The following is a 19,532-nucleotide window of genomic DNA, read 5'->3' on the forward strand; positions in this document are numbered from 1 at the left end:
TAACACTTTGAGGCAATTGTCCTCTCCCCTGTCATGCATTTCAGCCAAGCTCTACTTCATTACAGGCAAAGAAATGTGAAAATGTTCACAGCAATGGACAAACCACTCCAAAGGCTACCCCTCATGGTCAGGCATCAAGTAATGACCAGGTTAGCAAATTGTTCCAACTGCATTCAAAAGTCAGTATGTACACACAAGCTACCTTTAGTCAGCCAAATCTTATGTATATTGTGTTATCTGTAGGAGGTTAAAATAAGAATCAGCATTCTTTATGAGATTAACTATGAACTGCATTTTTTTTTCTTTAGACTTTATTGGACATCTTCAGTGGGATTAAGCTCTTTCTGCCCAGCTCTACTCAGGACTTTGACAAGCTGAGGCGATATTTTGTAGCTTACGATGGGGACCTTGTACCAGACTATGACGCCGTCTCAGCCACACACACACTCGCAGAACCCGAGGAGGAAAGTGATGCTAAAAGAGTCACCGCCAGCTGGATTTGGGAGTGTATCCGCAAGAGGCATGTGGTGCCGCCTTGTTGAAAAGACACCTACAGGTCAACAACCTTACAACACAAACCCAAGTTTTATATACTGAATTTACCTGTCAAGCAGTCATTATAAGTTTACATGAGTTAGAACTCTGAATACATGTTCAACCTAATGAACTTGGTTGATTATTGTGGTTTGGACACGTTGCAAAGTGTGGTTAGGCTCTGAGATGGTGTTCCCCAATTTTGGGATTGAAAAATCTTGTGTCCTGTCGGTCATTTACACAATGATGTCATCAATAAGTTTATGTATTTTATAAACTTTGAAACAAACAGTGGCCAAGTATACGTGCTAATTTAAGATTTTTTGTTTTTTTTCCTCCCCCCTTTTTCTTCCCAATTGTATCCAGCCAGTTACCCTACTCTTACGAGTCGTCCTGGTTGCTGCATCACCGCCTCTGCCGATCCGGGGAGGGCTGCAGACTACCACATGCCTCCTCCGATACATGTGGAGTTACCAGCCGCTTCTTTTCACCTGACAGGAGTTTCGCCAGGGGGACATAGCGCATGGGAGGATCATGCTATTCGCCCTCCCCCCTGAACAGGTGCACCAAACGACCAGAGGAGGCGCTAGTGCAGCGACCAGGACACATACCCACATCCGGCTTCCCATCCGCAGACACAGCCAATTGTGCCTGTAGGGACACTTGACCAAGCTGGAGGTAACACAGGGATTCAAATCAGCCATCCCCATGTTGGTAGGCAACGGAATAGACCGCTATGCTACCTGGATGCCCTTTTGGGTACTTTTTGATCAATGTGTACAGGAGCAAGGTTTAAATTACAGAGTGAGTCCAGGTTGTTTTTTGGACTACTTTCTTTCATTTTCAGACCCATCCACATGTCTTTCTTTAAGTAAGGAACTACCGATGGATTTATACCAGTGTGTACAAATGAATGTTTACTGTAGATATAGGCCTTTTTGTCTTGACGTGGTATAAATAATTTAGCTTAAGCAAAAAATGCTTAATGACTTGAGCATATCAGATAGATTTTACAAAGGAATAACATAGCAGTACCCTACAGATCAGATTAGACATGAACTGGTAGCTGAAAGTCATTTTTATGTTAAGCATTGTTACTTAAAAAGAAAAAACTGATGTGGTAAAATTTCTTCTTTCCAAACCAAGTGTGATGCAGTTATTTGACTCTGGTGGAACATAACTCTGGCTTAGTGGGAGAAACTGAAATTATGAAATAGATAAAATGGTTTAAGTTATTTTGGATCACTTGCACCAATTCGCATTGTATAGGTGGTGAAAAAATAGTTTTATGAAGGTGACACAGAAAAAGCAGTAGCTTCCATAGTTAGTGGCATTCCTTTAAGCAAGCAAGGGGATAAAAAGCTTTGGTGTAGTCCAATTTAACGCTTGGAGTAAAATTTCTACAAACTTACCCTCCTTGAGCCGACAGACAAAAGCACTTGAAGTCTTCATTGTTTCTTTCAGATCTTAGCTAAAAGTCACATAAACATCCTTCAACAGAATGGACCAGTTTAAACCTCAGCCACACCAGAATACCCCAGCAGATGTAGAGGCAACCCTAAATGCTTGAAACAAGCATCTCAAAGATATGATGGGGCAAGTTTCAAGCCATTACCATTTTAGTGAAAATATCAAGAATAGGTGCCAGTAACTAACAACCGTTTCATCCAAAGTGCAAATAATTTTATGAAAGGAATTGTGATACAGTTGTAGAAAACACTGGTTTCCATAGAGACGGATATTTTGAAAAAAGGCTTGGATCAGAGTTCTACTTAGTGCTAGCAGGAATCAGAGTCATTAAGTTTTCTCTTTCCCGAGGATCCTTCTTCAGTCCTACTCCACCACTGCAAGTCAAACTCTTGTTTGATGTGACAAGGCTAGGAAGTAGAGCAGATGACAACATTCATTAAGACCTTTTTTTTCAACAAAACTTATGTAGCAATGTCCATTGTTTCTTTCTGTCATCTGATAAAACGGTTGCAATGTGCCAAAACTGAAAACATGACAGACTGTAGACATTTTTATTTCTTGAGAAAATTGATGCAAGCTTGCTTTCTATCAATAGGCACAGGAAGGGTTTCAAATTGAACTTTTAAACCAGCAGACCTGGCTAGATCTGTTCTGAAATGGAACAAAGTTCACCATCACCAAAACCCCTTTTTGAAAGGCTCAGTACTCAGATGGCTGGCATGAAAATGGATACATCACATAGTACCGGTACCTGTCTGGAAGACTTGACGAGTGTAGCAGTGCACAAACTGCAACTGGAGGAGTCGGCACTCTTGCTGCGTTCCAGCAGGATCCTGGTTCTGGGAATGTGACTCCATGACTGACCCAGTCCTGCATGCAGCTCCCCGTCGGCACCACTCGTCACATGGTTCATCACCTGTAGATAAGCTCACCAGTAGTTGAGTCATTAACCACTCTCTCCCAAGGGGTTATGAAAGCTGTACTTCATTCTGTTTATATGTATTACAGTGTGGTGATGCTGCTGCCGAGCCATAAGGAGAGAGGGGGAAAAAAAGTTGTGCAGCTATGCTGTGATTCTATGAATCAAACCATTAGTTCATGTCATGGTTCATAATGTATTCAGCAAATTAAGCAGCACTGACTTTGTTGTCCTTACCAAAGCAGCAACATTGAAGTCCTTTGCCACTGTCTTAAGCACTCCCGCAACTTGCATCATTAAGGACATGCCTATAGAGAGGCAATTGAAAAGCTTTTGTCCGTGAGCAGAATACTTTGAACATCCCTATCCAAACATTTTGACACTATCAGGATCCAGACACTCTTGAGCTGGGATGCACTTACCATTACGATTAAATAATTCCCAATCTTGTGATTATTGTTGGCTTTGGCTATCAAATATGCTCATAAAGCAAACCCCACTTTTTAGCAAATCATTTATCAAAGATATTACTAAACAAAATGTGACATACTCGGTGTCAAGATAAACTCAGCCACTGAAGTCCCTCCTGTCTGCAACTTCCATCTACATTGGATTTAGTGTTACACCAGCAGTTTTAGTGTAAACCATATGGGGTACAGTACATCATGCCATTAAAATTCTAACGATATGAAGGATGAATCTACCAGGTGATCAGTAGCTCTAAAAACAAAGCCTAATTAAATTGCTTTTTTGGTTTAATAAATCTTTATATGTTTTTATGCTGTATTTTGCAACCTTTAGTATATCTCGGCATTGTTGCAGGGACATTGTGAAACCCATTGAATTAAAATGGTTAAACTTTTTGTTTTGGTCTGGTGTTTGGTGAAATATGAATTAGCAACAAAATAAATGAAAGTGTGTCTGGATACAAGTACTTAGATTAGACACTGTGTTCAAAACATGTAACTACATTAGTATTAGTGAAAACATCTGTTGCCAAATGAGGCTTTGTGTTACTGAATAAGTTGGGTAACATCATGTTTGATATTTATGATTTAATATGATAATCTAAAGGTTACTACTAACTTTTTATCTCTGTTCCCATGACTACCTCATCAGGCCAGGACTCTGCAGTCTACACCCATCTACAAGCCAGTGGCCACTCTTTCAAGGATGAGGATGTGCACATCCTTGACAGGGAGGAACGCTGGTTTGAACAGGGAGTCAAAGAGGACATCTATTTGTATGTGAAGAGGGAACAACCATCCCTGAACCGGGGGGGGGGGGGGCTTAGAGTACATCTGTTACCATCTTACAATGCTGTGATTACAACTATTCCCCAATCCTTTGTGAATAGTACACATGACCATCGAAACTCTAGTTAATGGTCACACCAATTTGCATATGAAACCGATTGCTGATTTCGATTGTGATACAACTGCCGAAACCCGCTGACCTACTTGATTTAAGTCATTTTTGAGATTGACATATCTGGAATTTGCAGAACTTAGGTGGCAAGAGAGCTCTACATGTGATGGAATTATCACAAAAAGAGAGATTACCTTCTTTTTGTTTGCCTCCCAGGATGGGAGAGATAATAGCGGACACTGAATCCACTATCACAGCTTTAACTGAGCCACCACCAACAGATACCTAAATGAAGATGAGTTCAAATTAGACACATATTTCAACAAAAATACACATCATCAAACTCTTTGACAAAGAATCTTCATTAACAAAATCAATAAAGACATGGTTAAATCCATCCTGAAGGAGAAGATACAACTACAAATACACACACACAAACCTTTTGAAGCCCACCACATCGGAGATTGTGTAAGCAGCTAAGTAAGGAGAAGATGTCAAACACATGGAAGACATGGATCCTCTGAAGAGCCTCCATCTGTAAAATTAAATGTCAATGCCAAATGGCCTTTTTATTTTGTACACCATTACTTTTTACGCTATATCATTGAACCTGTGTTTGGTTAAAATGTGAATTTTGCTGTGAACCCACCTGCTCTTCACTATTACTTGTTTCAGCTTGCAGCATTTGAAGCAAGCGGCTGGCCGTGAAGTCTCTCTTTGTGTCTATATATACCACGCTCTGCTTCAGCTGATAGGAAACATGGACTGCGACACCGAAACATACCTAGAACAAGTGAGGAAGAATACCAGGAACACTTAGCAAAAGCATGCACAATTTATGTGGACAACATACACGACAAACTGGTCAAACGCTTTCTCGATCTCTCGTATCACACAAGGTAAAAACAACAGAAATCCTGCATGGCTTTTTCAGACTGTTGGTTAACTAAAACAATGTGGTAAACTGTGGCTCGGGGCTCTCTCAACTGAAAGCCAGAATGATCAAATGGTGCGATAAGAAGTTGGGTAATGTGCACCTGGGATTTGCCACTTCCTGGGCTTCCTGACAGCTCCGTTATCTCTCCGGTGTACAAGCCGGAATCCAGCAGCTTATCTAAACTGTGGGGTACAAGGCACAATTCATTCAGCACAGGGACTAAAATATCAAGTCCAACCACATCCATACAGCCAAACTCAAATATAAAAAACAAAGCAAATTGAAAAACGTTCTAGTTCAGTAAACACACCACAGCTGGAAGGTTCATTGGAACATCTAATATTTTTACATGGGGAATATTTGCTGCCTCTTAATTTTTATTTTAATATCCCCACATCACTCCTCATTTGCCCCTAAGCTCAACCACCAGCTGTGGTTTTCAAATACAATTTGTCAAGAGGAGACGACATATCATCAGTCTAATCAGATGGGTGCAATTTTTCAGTTAGTTACACGCCTCTTGGATATGTCCCCTTCGCTATCTCTACTCAGATTAAACTTCCACCACACACTTTTTAACATAAACATTAGATGAGCTTGTTTGTGTTTTTTTTTGGACAGCCACAACTACCATAGTAAAATATAGGGGTTCATATGGCTGAATGACAATCTCCCATGACAATAATGATGTTTTACAGAGAAAAGGTTATGGATGTACCCATACTTGTAATTTAGACCAAACACAGTACAAACGATTCATAAATCAGTGTCTATTAGACATTTTGACAGCTTACAGTGAACACAAGTACAAAAACATGTTGCTCATCCTAAGCTCCTACACATCGCAACACTTATCCTTGATTTTCAAAAATATACCAGGGTTTCCACTCTTTTGGCAATCATTTTCCAGGACACTTCCCATGACTTTTGCTTGAAAAACTTGACTTGAAACTTGACAGTCGTTGGTCATGGATGATCTTATTATTTAGTATCAGTATTAGGGCTGGCATGGCTCAGGAGGTAGAGCTGGTCGTCTAGTAATTGTAAGGTCGCTGGTTCAAGTACCGGCTCCTCGAGAGTGTGTTGAAGTGCCCTTGAGCAAGACACTGAAACCCTAAGTGCTTCTGATGAGCAGGTTGGCGCCTTGTATGGCAACCTCCACCATCAGTGTATGAATGTGTGTGTGAATGGGTAAATATGAGGCATACACTGTAAAGCACTTTGAGTCGTCGGTAAACTAGAAAAGTGATGTGTAGTCCATTTACCATTTATTCACTCAAGCCTCAACAGTCTCTAAACGGACTCTGTATCTTTTTAGCTGGTAACTCAACATACTACCCAAACTTCAAGCACACATGCAATCTCAAAGGCTAAAAATATGACAAAAATATCCAACCTAAGCTACAAAAATGTTAAAAATATATAATCTCAGCAGATAAACATACAATTTTATAACCTAACTTGATAATTATTTTCCACGACCGCAGTCATATTTCCATGACATCTGATCAATTTCATCATTGTTCAGGTGTTTTCCATGACTGGAAAACTAGTCTTAAGTTTACAGGTTTTCCAGGATGTGTAGGAGCCCTGCATACTAATGTACAGCCATCAGTTTTTACTATTTGGGCTAACCCCCACCCCAACATTTCCGCAAAATGAAGCCAGCCACCACTGAATGGCCAAAATGGTGCAGTGGATTCTGCTAGACAACACAAAGCACTAAAACAATTAGACAATATTAGGTTTGGGGATCATTATTCAATCAATTCACGTTTTCACCAGTAGAGCGCAGCCATGACACATTACAACCAGATGATGGTCTCACTCACATAATGGCTGATTCACTTTCAGAGCACAACTTCAAAGCAAAGACTAATTTATGAAACCATTTAATAAGCCCTACCAAAAAAGTGTGGTCATTAATTATACTGAAATAGTGGGTTTACAAGTCCTGTAAATTATGCCATGTTGGCCGATGTAACAGATTTGTCCAGATACTGCCCTAGCCTACTAGACATTTATTTCTAATACCTATCTGCCAGACTTTGTATTGTAGCAGCCAAGAGAAGATCACCCAATCTTATTATAATACTGATCTGTGCAAGGTAATGCTGCAGGTTGTTCACAGGAAGTCATCTCAGTTATGTGAGTAAACTAAATATTTGCAGACACAGAAAGTTGGCTATTTTGTGTTGTTATTAAATATGCATTCTCTGATGCACTAAATTGTTTTATAGAGTAGTAAAATTGAGGCATTTTTAGGAGTCACACTTGTAGCTGAGAACATCAATCAGCGCTGTGTCTATCCTCAAACCAAACAGACCTGACGGTTATGGAGGCACTACCACCTAAATTTGTCCTCAAAGAAAAGAAAAATCTACTGTTGCCAGTGTCAGTCGATTTCTGAAACACTTTGTTCAGCTTTGCCATTTGTTCTCCTTTTTATCAAAAGCAACCACACCCAAGAAACACACTTTTTATGATACAGTTCAAAACAAGTTCAATTTTGCAACAATATAAATTATTCCAATTTGACAAGATGGGTCAAATCTAGGGATGGGTATCGTTAGGATTTTATCGATACTACTACTCTTATCGGTACTGCTTATCGGTTCGGTACTTTATCGATACTCTTATCGGTTCTTTTTGATTATTATGCAAGAAAAAAAGACACTTAATTAAGAACAGAATCGACATTGCTTTATTATTCTATTATATAACTTTATATAAATATAAACAAATATCATTTATTCAGCAGCAACAGCAGCAGCAATGTTTTAAATGCGTCTGAATTATAGACTTTATAATCAACATTCAACAGCAACAAATAAGATAAAAAATAAAAGTAGATAAAGATAAAGAAAATATATATGTATATATTAAAAATAAATTTTTACAGCAAAAGGCTAACGGAAGTTCAAACAAACAAGAACCTAGAACATTATCCTAACAGTTCTTCTGCAGAAAAATCAACATATCTGCCTTCTCCGGCAGGAGTCATGATCTCTCCTGACTTATAGTGTCCCCGGCTATTAGCCTAGCTAACTCCGTATCTATGGCTTATATATTTGTAGCTAAACAATTAGCTAAGCAATTATATTTTATTTATTGGCCTATTCGTAATAATTTGTTATTAGCCTAGCTAACTCTGTATCTATGGCTTATATATTTGTAGCTAAACAATTAGCTAAGCAATTATATTTTATTTATTGGCCTATTCGTAATAATTCGTTATTAGCCTAGCTAACTCCGTATCTATGGCTCATACGGCTTACCTGCAGTGGACATGGATGGAACACTACGAGCAAAGCAGTCGAAAACGCCACATTTCTGCAGATTAATACCATGTTTCGACAAAAGATGTTTCGACAGATTGCTTGTATTGCCACCCTTACTGGCAAATGATTTGTTGCACTTGTGGCAACGAGCGTTGTTGTCATCGACTTTTGAAAAATATACCCAAACTTTTGAACGTTTAGTTCTCTCCGCCATGATGAGCACTTAAGCAGAGCTGTCTGTGCATGTGTGAGCGAGTGTGTGGAGCACAGCACAGCCCCGCCCCTCGCGCAGTAAGAGAGAGAGACAGAGAGATGGAGAAAACGGCAAACAAGATTATGTTCGCGACGTTTAAATTCCTCGAAAAACACAATTGCCACAATATAAATCTCACTCCATGATTTCTCGAGTACCTACCGACTACCGATAGCAGAACCGAAAACGTCGGCTCTTAAAAATGCTCCGGTTTTTACTAATTTAGAACCGGTTCCCGTTTAGAACTAGGTTTCGGGGGGCATCCCTAGTCAAATCAACTTAATGTGGCGTCCCTGAAATCATATGCAATCATGAAAGTTACAGTAGATTTCCGCTGATGGATGTAATTACAAATAATTTTGGTAATCCACAGGAATCCTAGGTTTGCATGTTTTTTTTATGGTCCTGGACGGTCTGCAGTTGTGACATGAGAAAGTCTCTCTACAGTGCAGAAGCAAGAGCCAAGACTCCAATCTGGGATAACAAATGTTGCTTTCTAGCACTGCACCACAGACAGTGTATTAAGTGTACAACTTTTGGGATACGTCAACAGCATGCGGAGTGATTTTCCAGGGATTTCAGCACATATGCTGGTTAAGAAAAGCGAGCCTTGTTATAAAGTAAACATCATTTGGGTATATAAGCTTAAATAAAAGTCACCTAAGAGCACAGGATTAGCTTTCCATTCATAGCAAATTAAGCGGTTCCAGAGAGCATCTCTTCTTTAGGATTATGGTCCTCTTGGATTCAAGGTTTAGGGGACGGCTGTCTACAGAAATCTCTAATTTTATGGTGTACCCACCTTTAAATATGCCAGTGCCACAAAGATAGAGCAATGTTCCCTGTTATTTGTGCAAAATCAGATTTACCTCGGATTTCCTGTGGAGATGATGGATGTGGAGTTCAGAAGTTCTTCGTATAGATCAGCACCTGAGACAGGGAAGGCTGTGTGCTGGGCCAGGAGTACTCTTCGTATGGTGGTCAGAGCCTGAAATATAAGTCACAGTGGCCCAAACTGATGTGATGAGGATGCAAAACTGCTGCATGAATCAACCACATAACATTTTACATGCTCCATCATCATAAACCAGTTTTAGCAGACTGGATAGTTTTATGCCTGGTCGGGCTGTTTTAATCGCTTTGGGCTTGAAATTGCTTGGGGCTGTTGGGTGAAACTTGGGCTTGTTTAGGGACAGGGTGTTTTTGAAAGGTTATTTTTATAATCTATGTTACCAAGAATTCTGCATCACAATTGACACATAGACCACCATCTACTTATGTGTACTTTATTTGAAAAATACTGATCAATAATTACTAATTCATCTGTGCGAGGGTCAGCTGATCCTAGCTAGTTAGGGATCAAGGAGGGATTAAGATACTTTTTCCTGATGCATTCATCATCAATTCAGTTGCAGCTCCCTGGCTATTGTAGTATGTTCTCAAGATAATGGCGGAAGCCTGATTGATAGAAAGTATACTTGTAATCAACTCAGGAGACACCCGGAGACTGAACAAGGTGATAAGAAAGGCTAGCTGTGGAAGTAGAATAAACCTGGAGGCAGCGGGGGATATATACGGATGGTACAAAAACATGAGCACTCAATGATGGACTTCCAAAACAATACTATTTTAGTCTTGCACTGTTGTGCTAACGTTCTGTCATGTGTTGACTGTTGCACTTTTTTAGTAATGTTCTGACTACTGGATCCTGACTGTTGCACCATGTGAGCTGAGAGATATGCATTGCATTTGATTTTGCACCTATGTGATTCGAATGACATAAACATGACTTGACTTAATTAGGGGCACTTTAGCTGAGCAGCTCACAGTGTCCCAAAGAGGGGTTCAAGTGCCGCTTGGTCCCCACTGCCATCAGACTTTATGACAACAGTACAAAAACGGTGTGCCAAAACTCTAATAATGCATTTCACTCCCTTTTGTGCTGAGAACAACATCAATTTACAGGATATGGACTCAAAAAAGGTGTGGAAAGACGCTGACTCATGCGGACTACAATGCTTCTTATGGTCGTGTGGAAATGGCTGGTGGCCGATCTACACTCCAGATAGTTTGTTCTATCTCATCGCTCAGAGGTTAAACTGCATGGCGCATTAAAACCCTACAGCATCTCAGTTTTTGGCACACTCAAACCAGCACACCTGGCATAGACAACTTAAAGATATTTCAGTCTTGTTTTCTTGTATATTCTCTGACACACAATCCGTGTTTCAAATGTCTTACGCGTTATTTGAGCTGCTCCCTCTGCACTGATCCAATGAGGACAAAGGGATCAACCAGGGATCATGGTTTTCAAATGAATTAAGCCTGTCTTTCAATTTCAAGGAAAGAGCAGGCATCACTGACGTTTTGTACACTTAATATTGGCTATAATTCTTGGATGAAAGACAGCCTCTTAATTAGCGAACAAAGAGGACGTTTTAAGGATGAACCAAATTGAATGACTCCCTGTCTCTTTTGACTATATTTGTTTACATGTAGCCTGCAAGGAATTTGATTTTGTGATTTTCTAACACTTCACCCTACCTACCTGGTCCCACCAAGTGTTATTGTGCACGTCAGGATTAGGGTAACATGGGTTACGATTAGGCAAGGTTTGGGTTACGGTCGCTATAAATTTGTGCTACTTTAGGACATGTTCAGCAAGGTAGGCCAAATCATCAGAACAGTGGGATGCTCAACATAGAGAATACACAACGACGAAGCAGTGGAAGTAGAAAAACAAAACCAAGAAGTCGAAGAAGAAAACTTGGAAGTAGAAAAACAAAACCAAGTAGATGAATTAAGGAATCCGATATCTTTCTGCAGCGCCAAATATCAATAACTAGAGGCCGTCATGCGCAATATCCATCTATCTATATCACATGTGAGGGGTTGTGGGAGAAAGGTTGGACATAGATACCTTGTAGGACACAGAACATCTCTGAGCAATTTCTTCAATATCATCTGAAACCAGGTGCTCCACTGTGAAAATAAAAAGTAATCGTGATTGTTGGATGAGCTGAAGCGGTAAACCTTCTCAACCCTACACACACAGGTACACACGCGTGGACGCCCACAACACAAACCTGTTTTGATGTTGGCCGCGCTCAACTCACGGATTAGGTCTTCATTCAGCCCAGGACACATTCCGTCTCTCAAGACAACCATGACTACAGATTATTATGGCTGTTCAGTAAGCGAAAGGTGGTTGTACTTCAAACTGTTTGTGATCTCATGATCATGAAATCATGAGAGTAGGGCGCAAGTTTGAAAAGCGTTTTCTTACGAAACACACTGACGCACTTCCGGAACTGAAAATACTTTTTTTTTTTTTTTTACAAATTTAAAGGACTAAAACTAAAGCCACCTTTAGTGACCACAGTGACGAAGGACTGTCATAAGAAACTAGTAATGTACTTCTGAAACGTTACAATACGTGACCACAACCAGGCAACTAATAAAAGCAGTTTTGTCGCGCGGAAAAAGGAGGTAAAATTGTCCCACTTGACTCGCCGTAGAATGCGCAGTGTCTGACGGTTAATGTTGTTTAAATAATAGTGAACGTCATCCAAGTTGGGGTTATTATCGGAGATATTTAGAACCAAAAAGAAAACATCCATTAGGAGGGTACCATAGTGGGACCAACAGGCTACTTCTCATTGACACCCTGTCATATTCAGCATGTTAAAAAAAAGTCTGAATAAGCACGCTTCTGACACCAATTGTAGGTCCTTAAATTAGTCGGCTAATAAGTTTTGTTTTGTTTTATTTTTTTGGTGGGGGGCAATCGCTTTTCCATTGATATATTCTGTTTATAACGTGCTTAATAAATCTGTTGTCAAAAAGCATCCCAAAATATACCTTTTCATTATTGGAGATAGTATTTTTTTAAAGAAAATAAATGTTGTCATGTTTTAAGATTTAGCCCCGCCCCCCCCCGAAATATAAGGTTAGGCATGTAAAAGTTCTGTGACAATATATTCAAATAAAACATTTTATCATACAAAATTAGCTCGTTTCAGCCTTCAAAAACCACACCTCCTTTTCAAGTCTCATACTTGTGTGACATCCAGTTTGAACCTTTCCAAACGCGTTTCGCAGGTGTATTCAACGGATTTCCTGATTTATTTGCTTCCTCCTAATTTCCGAATTGCGTTGTGACGGTAACAAACATCTTTCCCACGATGGCTCTTACAACTGCGAATTCCTTTGATCAATACTCCGCAGATCGGTCTGTTAATGCACACTAACACGCAGCGCTTGGAAGAGAAAGTGGTTTTCGATTTCATGATCACATATCAAGTTTAAGGTTATATTGGGATTGATGTGGTATTTGGCTAATAGCGTGATTAAATCTGTTATGGGCAACAGCAGTAGCGCTTCGCAAAGCTACATTCAGCACGTTAGCGCTAGCATTTGTTTGGAAATCAGTGAGAAATGTAAGCTAGCGATATTTCGTAAAAACAGGTGTTTGCAAGATGTCCTGAAATGAGGTAATGTGTCTCTAATGGTATCCCGTCTGTGTGCCATAAATTGGTCAGATTTCGCGTGAAATGCGATCCAGAGGCGATTCAGAACTGGAAGTTTCTATCGTGGGCACCGACAAACATGGCGTGTGTGTTTGGGCGTGTCAAAGCAAGGGGCCCAACCTTTTGTTTTTATTTACTGACTTAGTTTTTCCCACTTTGTTGTGACGGACATGTACACTGAGCAGAAAAGTTAATTACATATTTCATGGCCTCCACTTCAGTGACAGGGGAAAAGAAGACTGAAGTAATCGCAGGTCTAGGAGGTATTATATGAGCACATGTACATCCACGTATCAGATATAAATTTAAAATATCCGCCATAAATAATACATGTGATGTATGTTTCATCCCGGCGTTAAAATAGATTAGCTTGACTTCATTATGTGCATGTGTGTGTGTGTGTGTGTGTGTGCGCGTGCGTGCGTGCAAGTAATTTAAGGATTTTTCTGATACTCTCGACTCTCAAGACAGCCCGGGAAAACACGTTCCACGTGTTCAGCAAAGTAATTACTCTCTTAATCCAATAAAAGGTAAATATTTATTTGCAGCATTTCTCAAGTAGCACATAACCCTGAACTAAATCAAATTCAGCATGGGTTACATCTTTTTTAACTTCTCTCTTTAACTTTATTAGCAGTGTTTTTTTAATGATTGCACCCAATCACAAACAGCACTATTAAAACTACCCAGTCGATCACATCCAATTTTCTCTTTCAGCCACTTCTTTCAACACACTCCAAACACCAGCGCCATCTTTAGCTGCAGGTACTCACGTCTTGAAAACGTCCCATAGCAGTGATTCAAAGTTGTATTTAAAGGCATACTCTGCAATGTGCGAAACAGCGGCCTCTAGGCAGAAAGGCTTGTTATTGCACTTCGCATACGTTTTTTTGTTTCAGTTTGATGTCTGGACATGTGTGTCTGTTTGAGTTGAATGGGAATAAGGGAGGGGTTGTGAGAGAGTGGCAGAACACTTTCACATTGGCAAACGAAGCAAAGCGTCCTCGTCTGGAAAGTATAGAAAGCTTGCAATCGCTTTTACCATTGCATGAATATGGGATATACTGACCCGAAATGGAAATATGTCAAAACCAAAAGAGCAACGACAAAAGATGTTTTAGTTGTCCTCATAAAATACCTTAGACATCGCTGTTTCACACCATTACGAATACTACCATTAAACGCAGCAACGCAGAATCTAATAAACTTGAATGGGAATTACTATTGGGAAGAGCTTCCAGTTTTTATTGCAGGTCCCTGACCGTCAGACAACAACATTTACTTTACACACACACACACACACACACACGGTCCCTGATGCCAGGGCCCAACTGTGAAATCATCATCAGCAGCAGCAGCAGCCACTTTTCTGGGGTTGGGTCGCGGTGGCAGCAAGCTAAGAAGGGCACTCTAGACGTCCCTCTCCCCAGCAACGCCCTCCAGCTCCTCCTGGGGGATCCCAGGGTGTTCCCAGGCCAGATTGGATATGTAGTGCCTCCAGCGAGTTCTTGGTCTACCCCGGGGGGGGGGCTCTTCCCAGTTGTCCGTGCCCGGTAAACCTCCAAAGGAAGGGGCCCAGGAGGCATCCTAATCAGATGCCCGAACCACCTCAACTGGCTCCTTTTGATGCGAAGGAGCGGCGGCTCTACTCCAAGCTCCCTCCGGATGTCTGAAGGCTGAGCCCAGACACCCTACGGGGGAAACTCATTTCAGCCGCTTGTATCCATGATCTCACCCTTTCAGTCACTACCCAAAGCTCATGACCATAGGTGAGGGTTGGAACGATGATTGAATGGTAAATTGAGAGCTTTGCCTTCCGGCTCAGCTCCTTCTTCACCACAACGGCCCGGTATAACGTCTGCATTACTGCTGATGCTGCACTAATCTGCCTGTCAATCTCCTGCTCCATCCTACCCTCACTCGTGAACAAGACCACGAGATACTTGAACTCCTTCACTTGAGGCAACAACTCATCCCCAACCCGGAGGGAGCAAGCCACCATTTTCCGGTAGAGAACCATGGTATCAGACTTGGAGGTGCTGACTCTCATCCCAGCCATTTCACATTCAGCTGCAAACCGCCCCAGTGAGTGCTGGAGGTCACGTTCTGATGAAGCCAGCAAAACAACATGATCTGCGAAGAGCAGAGATGCAATTCTGAGGTTCCCAAAACAGACACACTCCTCACCTTGGCTGCGCCTTGAGATCCTGTCCATGAATATCACAAACAGAATCGGAGACAAGGGACAACCTTAGCGGAGTCCGACACCCGCCGAAAACGTGATTGACTTTGTGCCAAGAATGCAGACACAGCTCTCACTTTGGCTATACAAGGACCGGATGGCTTGTAGCAACTGCCCGGGTACCCCATACTCCCGCGGTACCCCCACAGAGTACCCCGGGGTACATGGCCCTAAGCCTTCTCCAAGTCCACAAAACACATGTAGACTGGCTAGTCACACTCCCATGCCCCCCTCAGCACTTCCGCAAGTGTAAAGAGTTGGTCCGTTGTTCCACGGCCAGGATGGAATCTGCATTGTTCCTCCTGGATCCGAGGTTCGACAATCGGCCGGAGCCTCCTTTCGAGCACCCTAGAGTACTTTCCCAGGGAGGCTGAGCAATGTGATGCCCCGATAAGGCTGAGCCAATTTTACAGTGCCCGAGGGGGCACTGTAAAATCACTTACTTCAAAATATGGGACTCCCAGGAATATTTTGGTATAGATTTTTTTGAAACAGACATAAATTGACAAACAAGGGATTCTTTCCGAGTGAAAAATATTACATAAACCCCTTGTCAAATCAGAAGGCTAATGATCTGGGTATGGATGTTAGTATTGGGCTACAGGGGGATTGCATTGCTTTGGGGACAACGTTATTGCTGTTGACCAACATGTCTACCTGACCTAATTGAGTCTTTATGGGCGGCCCCTAACTAGGAGAGCTATCCAAACAGCATCTAAGCAATGCCATTTTTTAAGAATATCATTCCTAGAATATCATTCCTTGCAATGAGGTAAGATACATTATCCAAAAGTTTCGCAAAAAGGCCTCGGTGTTGTCCAAGATATCACTTGACACGTGGCCAAACAAACAAATGATGTGGCATCCTCCTTGGATCCATTAGCACATTTTGGGAGACAGTGGAACATCGTGATGTGAAAACAATAATCCTAATACTAACGTCAGACAGTGACCCCCCCCCCATCAATATCCAATCAATGTGATATGACAGAGAGATAACTGATCATAACCAACAAAGATGGCGGCACGAATTCACGTTCGCAGTGGCCTCACCCAGTACCATGTGGGAAGATGGCGGTGTGAATTCACATTTGCGGCGGCCTCACCCAGCACCCTCAGTCTTTGTCCACATCTGCATCTAAATTTTTGTCTTTGTTTACTGGCTGAGAGAGCTGGCGCTGGATCGGCTGCGAGAGCTTGGTCTGCTACGCTGTGGGCCCAGGGGCCGCAGCCTCACCCGGAGCTGCACCCGAGGAGCTAACACCAAGGGCGGTCTGACAGAACGCGGAAGCGGGGCAGGCTAAGCTAACTGCTAGCCCATGCATACCGACGGTTACGATAACACCGAGGGCGGTCTGGCAGTGGCCAGCGCTGTGTAGAGAGAGAGTCTGGCCAACTGGCTACACAGGCGCCATATTGCCTACCAACTGGTAGGCAGCCCCATGCATGTGCTAATGACAATGACGTAAAATGCTAATGACAGCCCCAGAAAAGCTCAAAACCCTTTCTGAATAGTGTCAAAATGTCTAAATTATTTAATCTAATAAATTCATCTTCCTGTAAGTCGGGGGCCACAGATCAAATGCAGTAATAGAAATCAGGAGGACGATTGAAGCACTCCATATAATAGGGTAAGCTATGAGCCTTGTTATGTCATGTGACCAGCTTAATGAGATAACTGACCAAAAGTCGGCTCACTTTTGACTACTGTTAAATACGAATTTAACATGACTATTGTGTCTGTCAGCTTATTAATTGGTCACATGGCAAAATGAGGCTCACAGCTTACTCTGTTTTGTGGGTGTAATGTTCCATGAATGGATCACTCTGTTAATTTCAATTACTGGACTTTGACCCCAATTTAGAGGAAACAAGAATTTATTAGATTAAAAAAATAGACAACATATTGAAGCTATTGAGAAAGGGGTTTGGCCTTTTAAGACCACACCACTGCGTAAATAATTTTGAGAGGCACTTTATGTATTTTACATCATTCAGTACCAGTACTTAGGGTTCCAGAAATTTTGGATTTTCCATCATTTCAATCCCAGTTTGAGAGAACCCAAATTTTTGTTATCATTGCGTACCAGTAGTCAGAGTAGGTGGTTTAACACCAGATCAGGAGGAGAGGCTACGGTAATAACGTGTTTCACTTTTTCAGTCAATGATGAAGGTGATGAGATCAGGAAGAAACCCACCAGCAGTTATAACACAGTCGCAGGCACTGAGCAGGGGCCTCTGCTGCATACATGCAGATTTCAACCCAAAGAATTTAATCCAGAGACTTAAGTTTTTTATCAGCTACACTACTGGTGTGGTGGGTAAATTGGTGATCAGTACCAGTATTACATATTTTGCAACAAAGTATTCTGATTCTGATTCAGTAGGCTACTAGTGAATGATAATGAGCAATAATATCAGGGACACCTGAGAAATATTAGGCCTACCTGTTTTGAGGTTTAGCCAGTGCAGCATCAGTTCTGTATCGGGGCTCTTGTCTAGTTTATCTCAACACTACCCACACACTGCCTCGGCTCAGGCTCAGGCCTGTCACTCAATCCATCCCATATGACAATCTGACACTGTTTACATTTGCCTGATTTCTGTCAACGGTTATACATGGCATGGATGTGCTATACAACTGATTTCCACACATCAGTACCTTACAGACTCTCGGATTGCTCTAGGGAAGTTAGTTTATCACAACATTGTAAACACTGAAATGAACTCACCAAGTACAAGTAGGAATAAGCTGAGTGGGACCAGCTCAGGCTGTGAATCTTCACGGTCCAAACTGCCCTCCTTTGTGCATCCATCCTGTGGAAGTCGATGTATCATTCAGCCTTGTCCTGGCCAAATGGAACAGCCTCAAGCCGCACAACACACCATTTCTCCTTCAACTGCTACAAATCGGCGAGAAATGGGCCAAAAACGCAGGAAAAATCACTGAAATTTCATGACAGAGTCAGGCGTTGGTAGGCAACATGGCGCCCATCAAGCACGTGACAGGCTCTCAACGAATCACAGCACGTGTTGCAAAGATCAAAGGATGGCCAGATTCTCTATATACACGGCGCTGGCAGCGGCCTCACCTGGCGTTGACTGGTGTTTTTGATGTCGCCGTGTGGAGTGCGGGGAGGTGTGTCAAGGGTGTCTGGCTGGGAGAGCTGGCGCTGGGTCGGCAGTGAGGGCTTGGTCTGCTTAATCCGGTTGCCACAGGGACCACGGCCCCTGCCTGGAGCTGCGCCCGAGAAGGAAACACGGAGGGCGGTCTGACAGGACGCGTAATCGGGGCAGTCTAGGCTAACTGCTAGCCCATGCAGACCGGCGGTTCCGACATTCATCCTGGCTGGCATTTGTTCCCTTGGACAGTGATTTTTTTTTTGGTTGGTTTGGATATATGTGTTAGTTTGAATATGTGTGTTCCTGTAGTTCTTGAATGTGTTTTTGTCTGTATGTTGCACTGCTGTGGGCTGGGGGAAACGGCATTTCATTTCACTTCATGTGCGCAAGTACATGAGGTGAAATCACAAAGTGTTCCTGTTCCTGAACAAACAAGCAGACAGTGTTGGTCATAATTATCTTGTAAAAGAGTGGCAATTTCATTTATGAAAGGAACAGGAAGTTGGGCCAGTTCTTTTTTTTTTTTACTTTCTCATACTGGTTACTTTGAATGTCCATCCATCCATTATCCAAACCACTTATCCTACTCAGGGTGACGGGGATGCTGGAGCCATTGGGTCCCAGTTGGGATCCCAGCAGCCACTGAGCGGCAGGCAGAGACACCCTGGACAAGCCTCCAGGCCATCACAGGGCCAACACACACACACACACACACACACACACACACACACACACACACACACACACACACACACACACACACACACACACACACACCTAGGGACAATTTAGTACGGTCAAGTCGCCTGACCTACATGTCTTTGGAGTGTGGGAGGAAACCAGCGCACCTGGAGGAAACCCATGCAGACATGGGGA

The 19,532-nt window shown here is 42.1% G+C and overlaps 2 protein-coding genes across 5 annotated transcripts in view; one reads left to right on the forward strand and one right to left on the reverse strand.

The window, feature by feature from the left end:
- Positions 1-1,033, forward strand: part of lig3 (ligase III, DNA, ATP-dependent) — a 33,116-nt gene extending 32,083 nt beyond the window's left edge. The window contains exons 20-22 of one of the 2 annotated variants that reach the window (XM_056284738.1): positions 66-149; positions 309-556; positions 901-1,033. In XM_056284738.1, coding sequence (XP_056140713.1) covers positions 66-149; positions 309-542 — 318 coding nt within the window. In that variant the 3' untranslated portion in view covers positions 543-556; positions 901-1,033. Of the gene's footprint in view, positions 1-65; positions 150-308; positions 557-900 lie in introns of those variants that run through there. The other variant, XM_056284739.1, reaches the window with a different exon arrangement.
- Positions 564-12,030, reverse strand: rad51d (RAD51 paralog D). 3 transcript variants are annotated; one of them, XM_056284740.1, is made up of 10 exons: positions 11,849-12,030; positions 11,683-11,744; positions 9,632-9,750; positions 5,329-5,410; positions 4,941-5,075; positions 4,731-4,826; positions 4,486-4,576; positions 3,161-3,231; positions 2,756-2,920; positions 564-2,411 (listed from the first exon to the last, which is right to left on the reverse strand). In XM_056284740.1, exons 1-10 carry the CDS (start codon positions 11,928-11,930, stop codon positions 2,313-2,315), a joined length of 1,002 nt encoding a protein of 333 aa, XP_056140715.1. In that variant the 5' UTR covers positions 11,931-12,030; the 3' UTR covers positions 564-2,312. The 3 variants fall into 3 exon arrangements, with proteins under 3 accessions (XP_056140715.1, XP_056140717.1, XP_056140716.1); XM_056284742.1 differs by lacking the exon at positions 564-2,411 and having other exon boundaries at positions 2,785-3,022; XM_056284741.1 differs by lacking the exon at positions 564-2,411 and having other exon boundaries at positions 2,785-3,025.
- Between the last annotated feature and the right edge of the window lie 7,502 nt (positions 12,031-19,532).

The sequence above is a fragment of the Lampris incognitus genome, chromosome 8, assembly GCF_029633865.1.
Source record: "Lampris incognitus isolate fLamInc1 chromosome 8, fLamInc1.hap2, whole genome shotgun sequence".
In the NCBI taxonomy this organism is placed as follows: domain Eukaryota; kingdom Metazoa; phylum Chordata; class Actinopteri; order Lampriformes; family Lampridae; genus Lampris; species Lampris incognitus.

Bases quoted from the DNA above. Each gene is read 5' to 3' on its own strand.
- rad51d (XM_056284740.1), bottom strand. From the start codon at position 11,930: ATGGTTGTCTTGAGAGACGGAATGTGTCCTGGGCTGAATGAAGACCTA. The intron at 11,745-11,848 runs GTTTGTGTTGTG...TTATTTTCACAG, and splicing joins CGCGGCCAACATCAAAACAG to TGGAGCACCTGGTTTCAGAT. The intron at 3,232-4,485 runs GTAATCTCTCTT...GCCTCTCTATAG, and splicing joins GGGAGGCAAACAAAAAGAAG to GCATGTCCTTAATGATGCAA.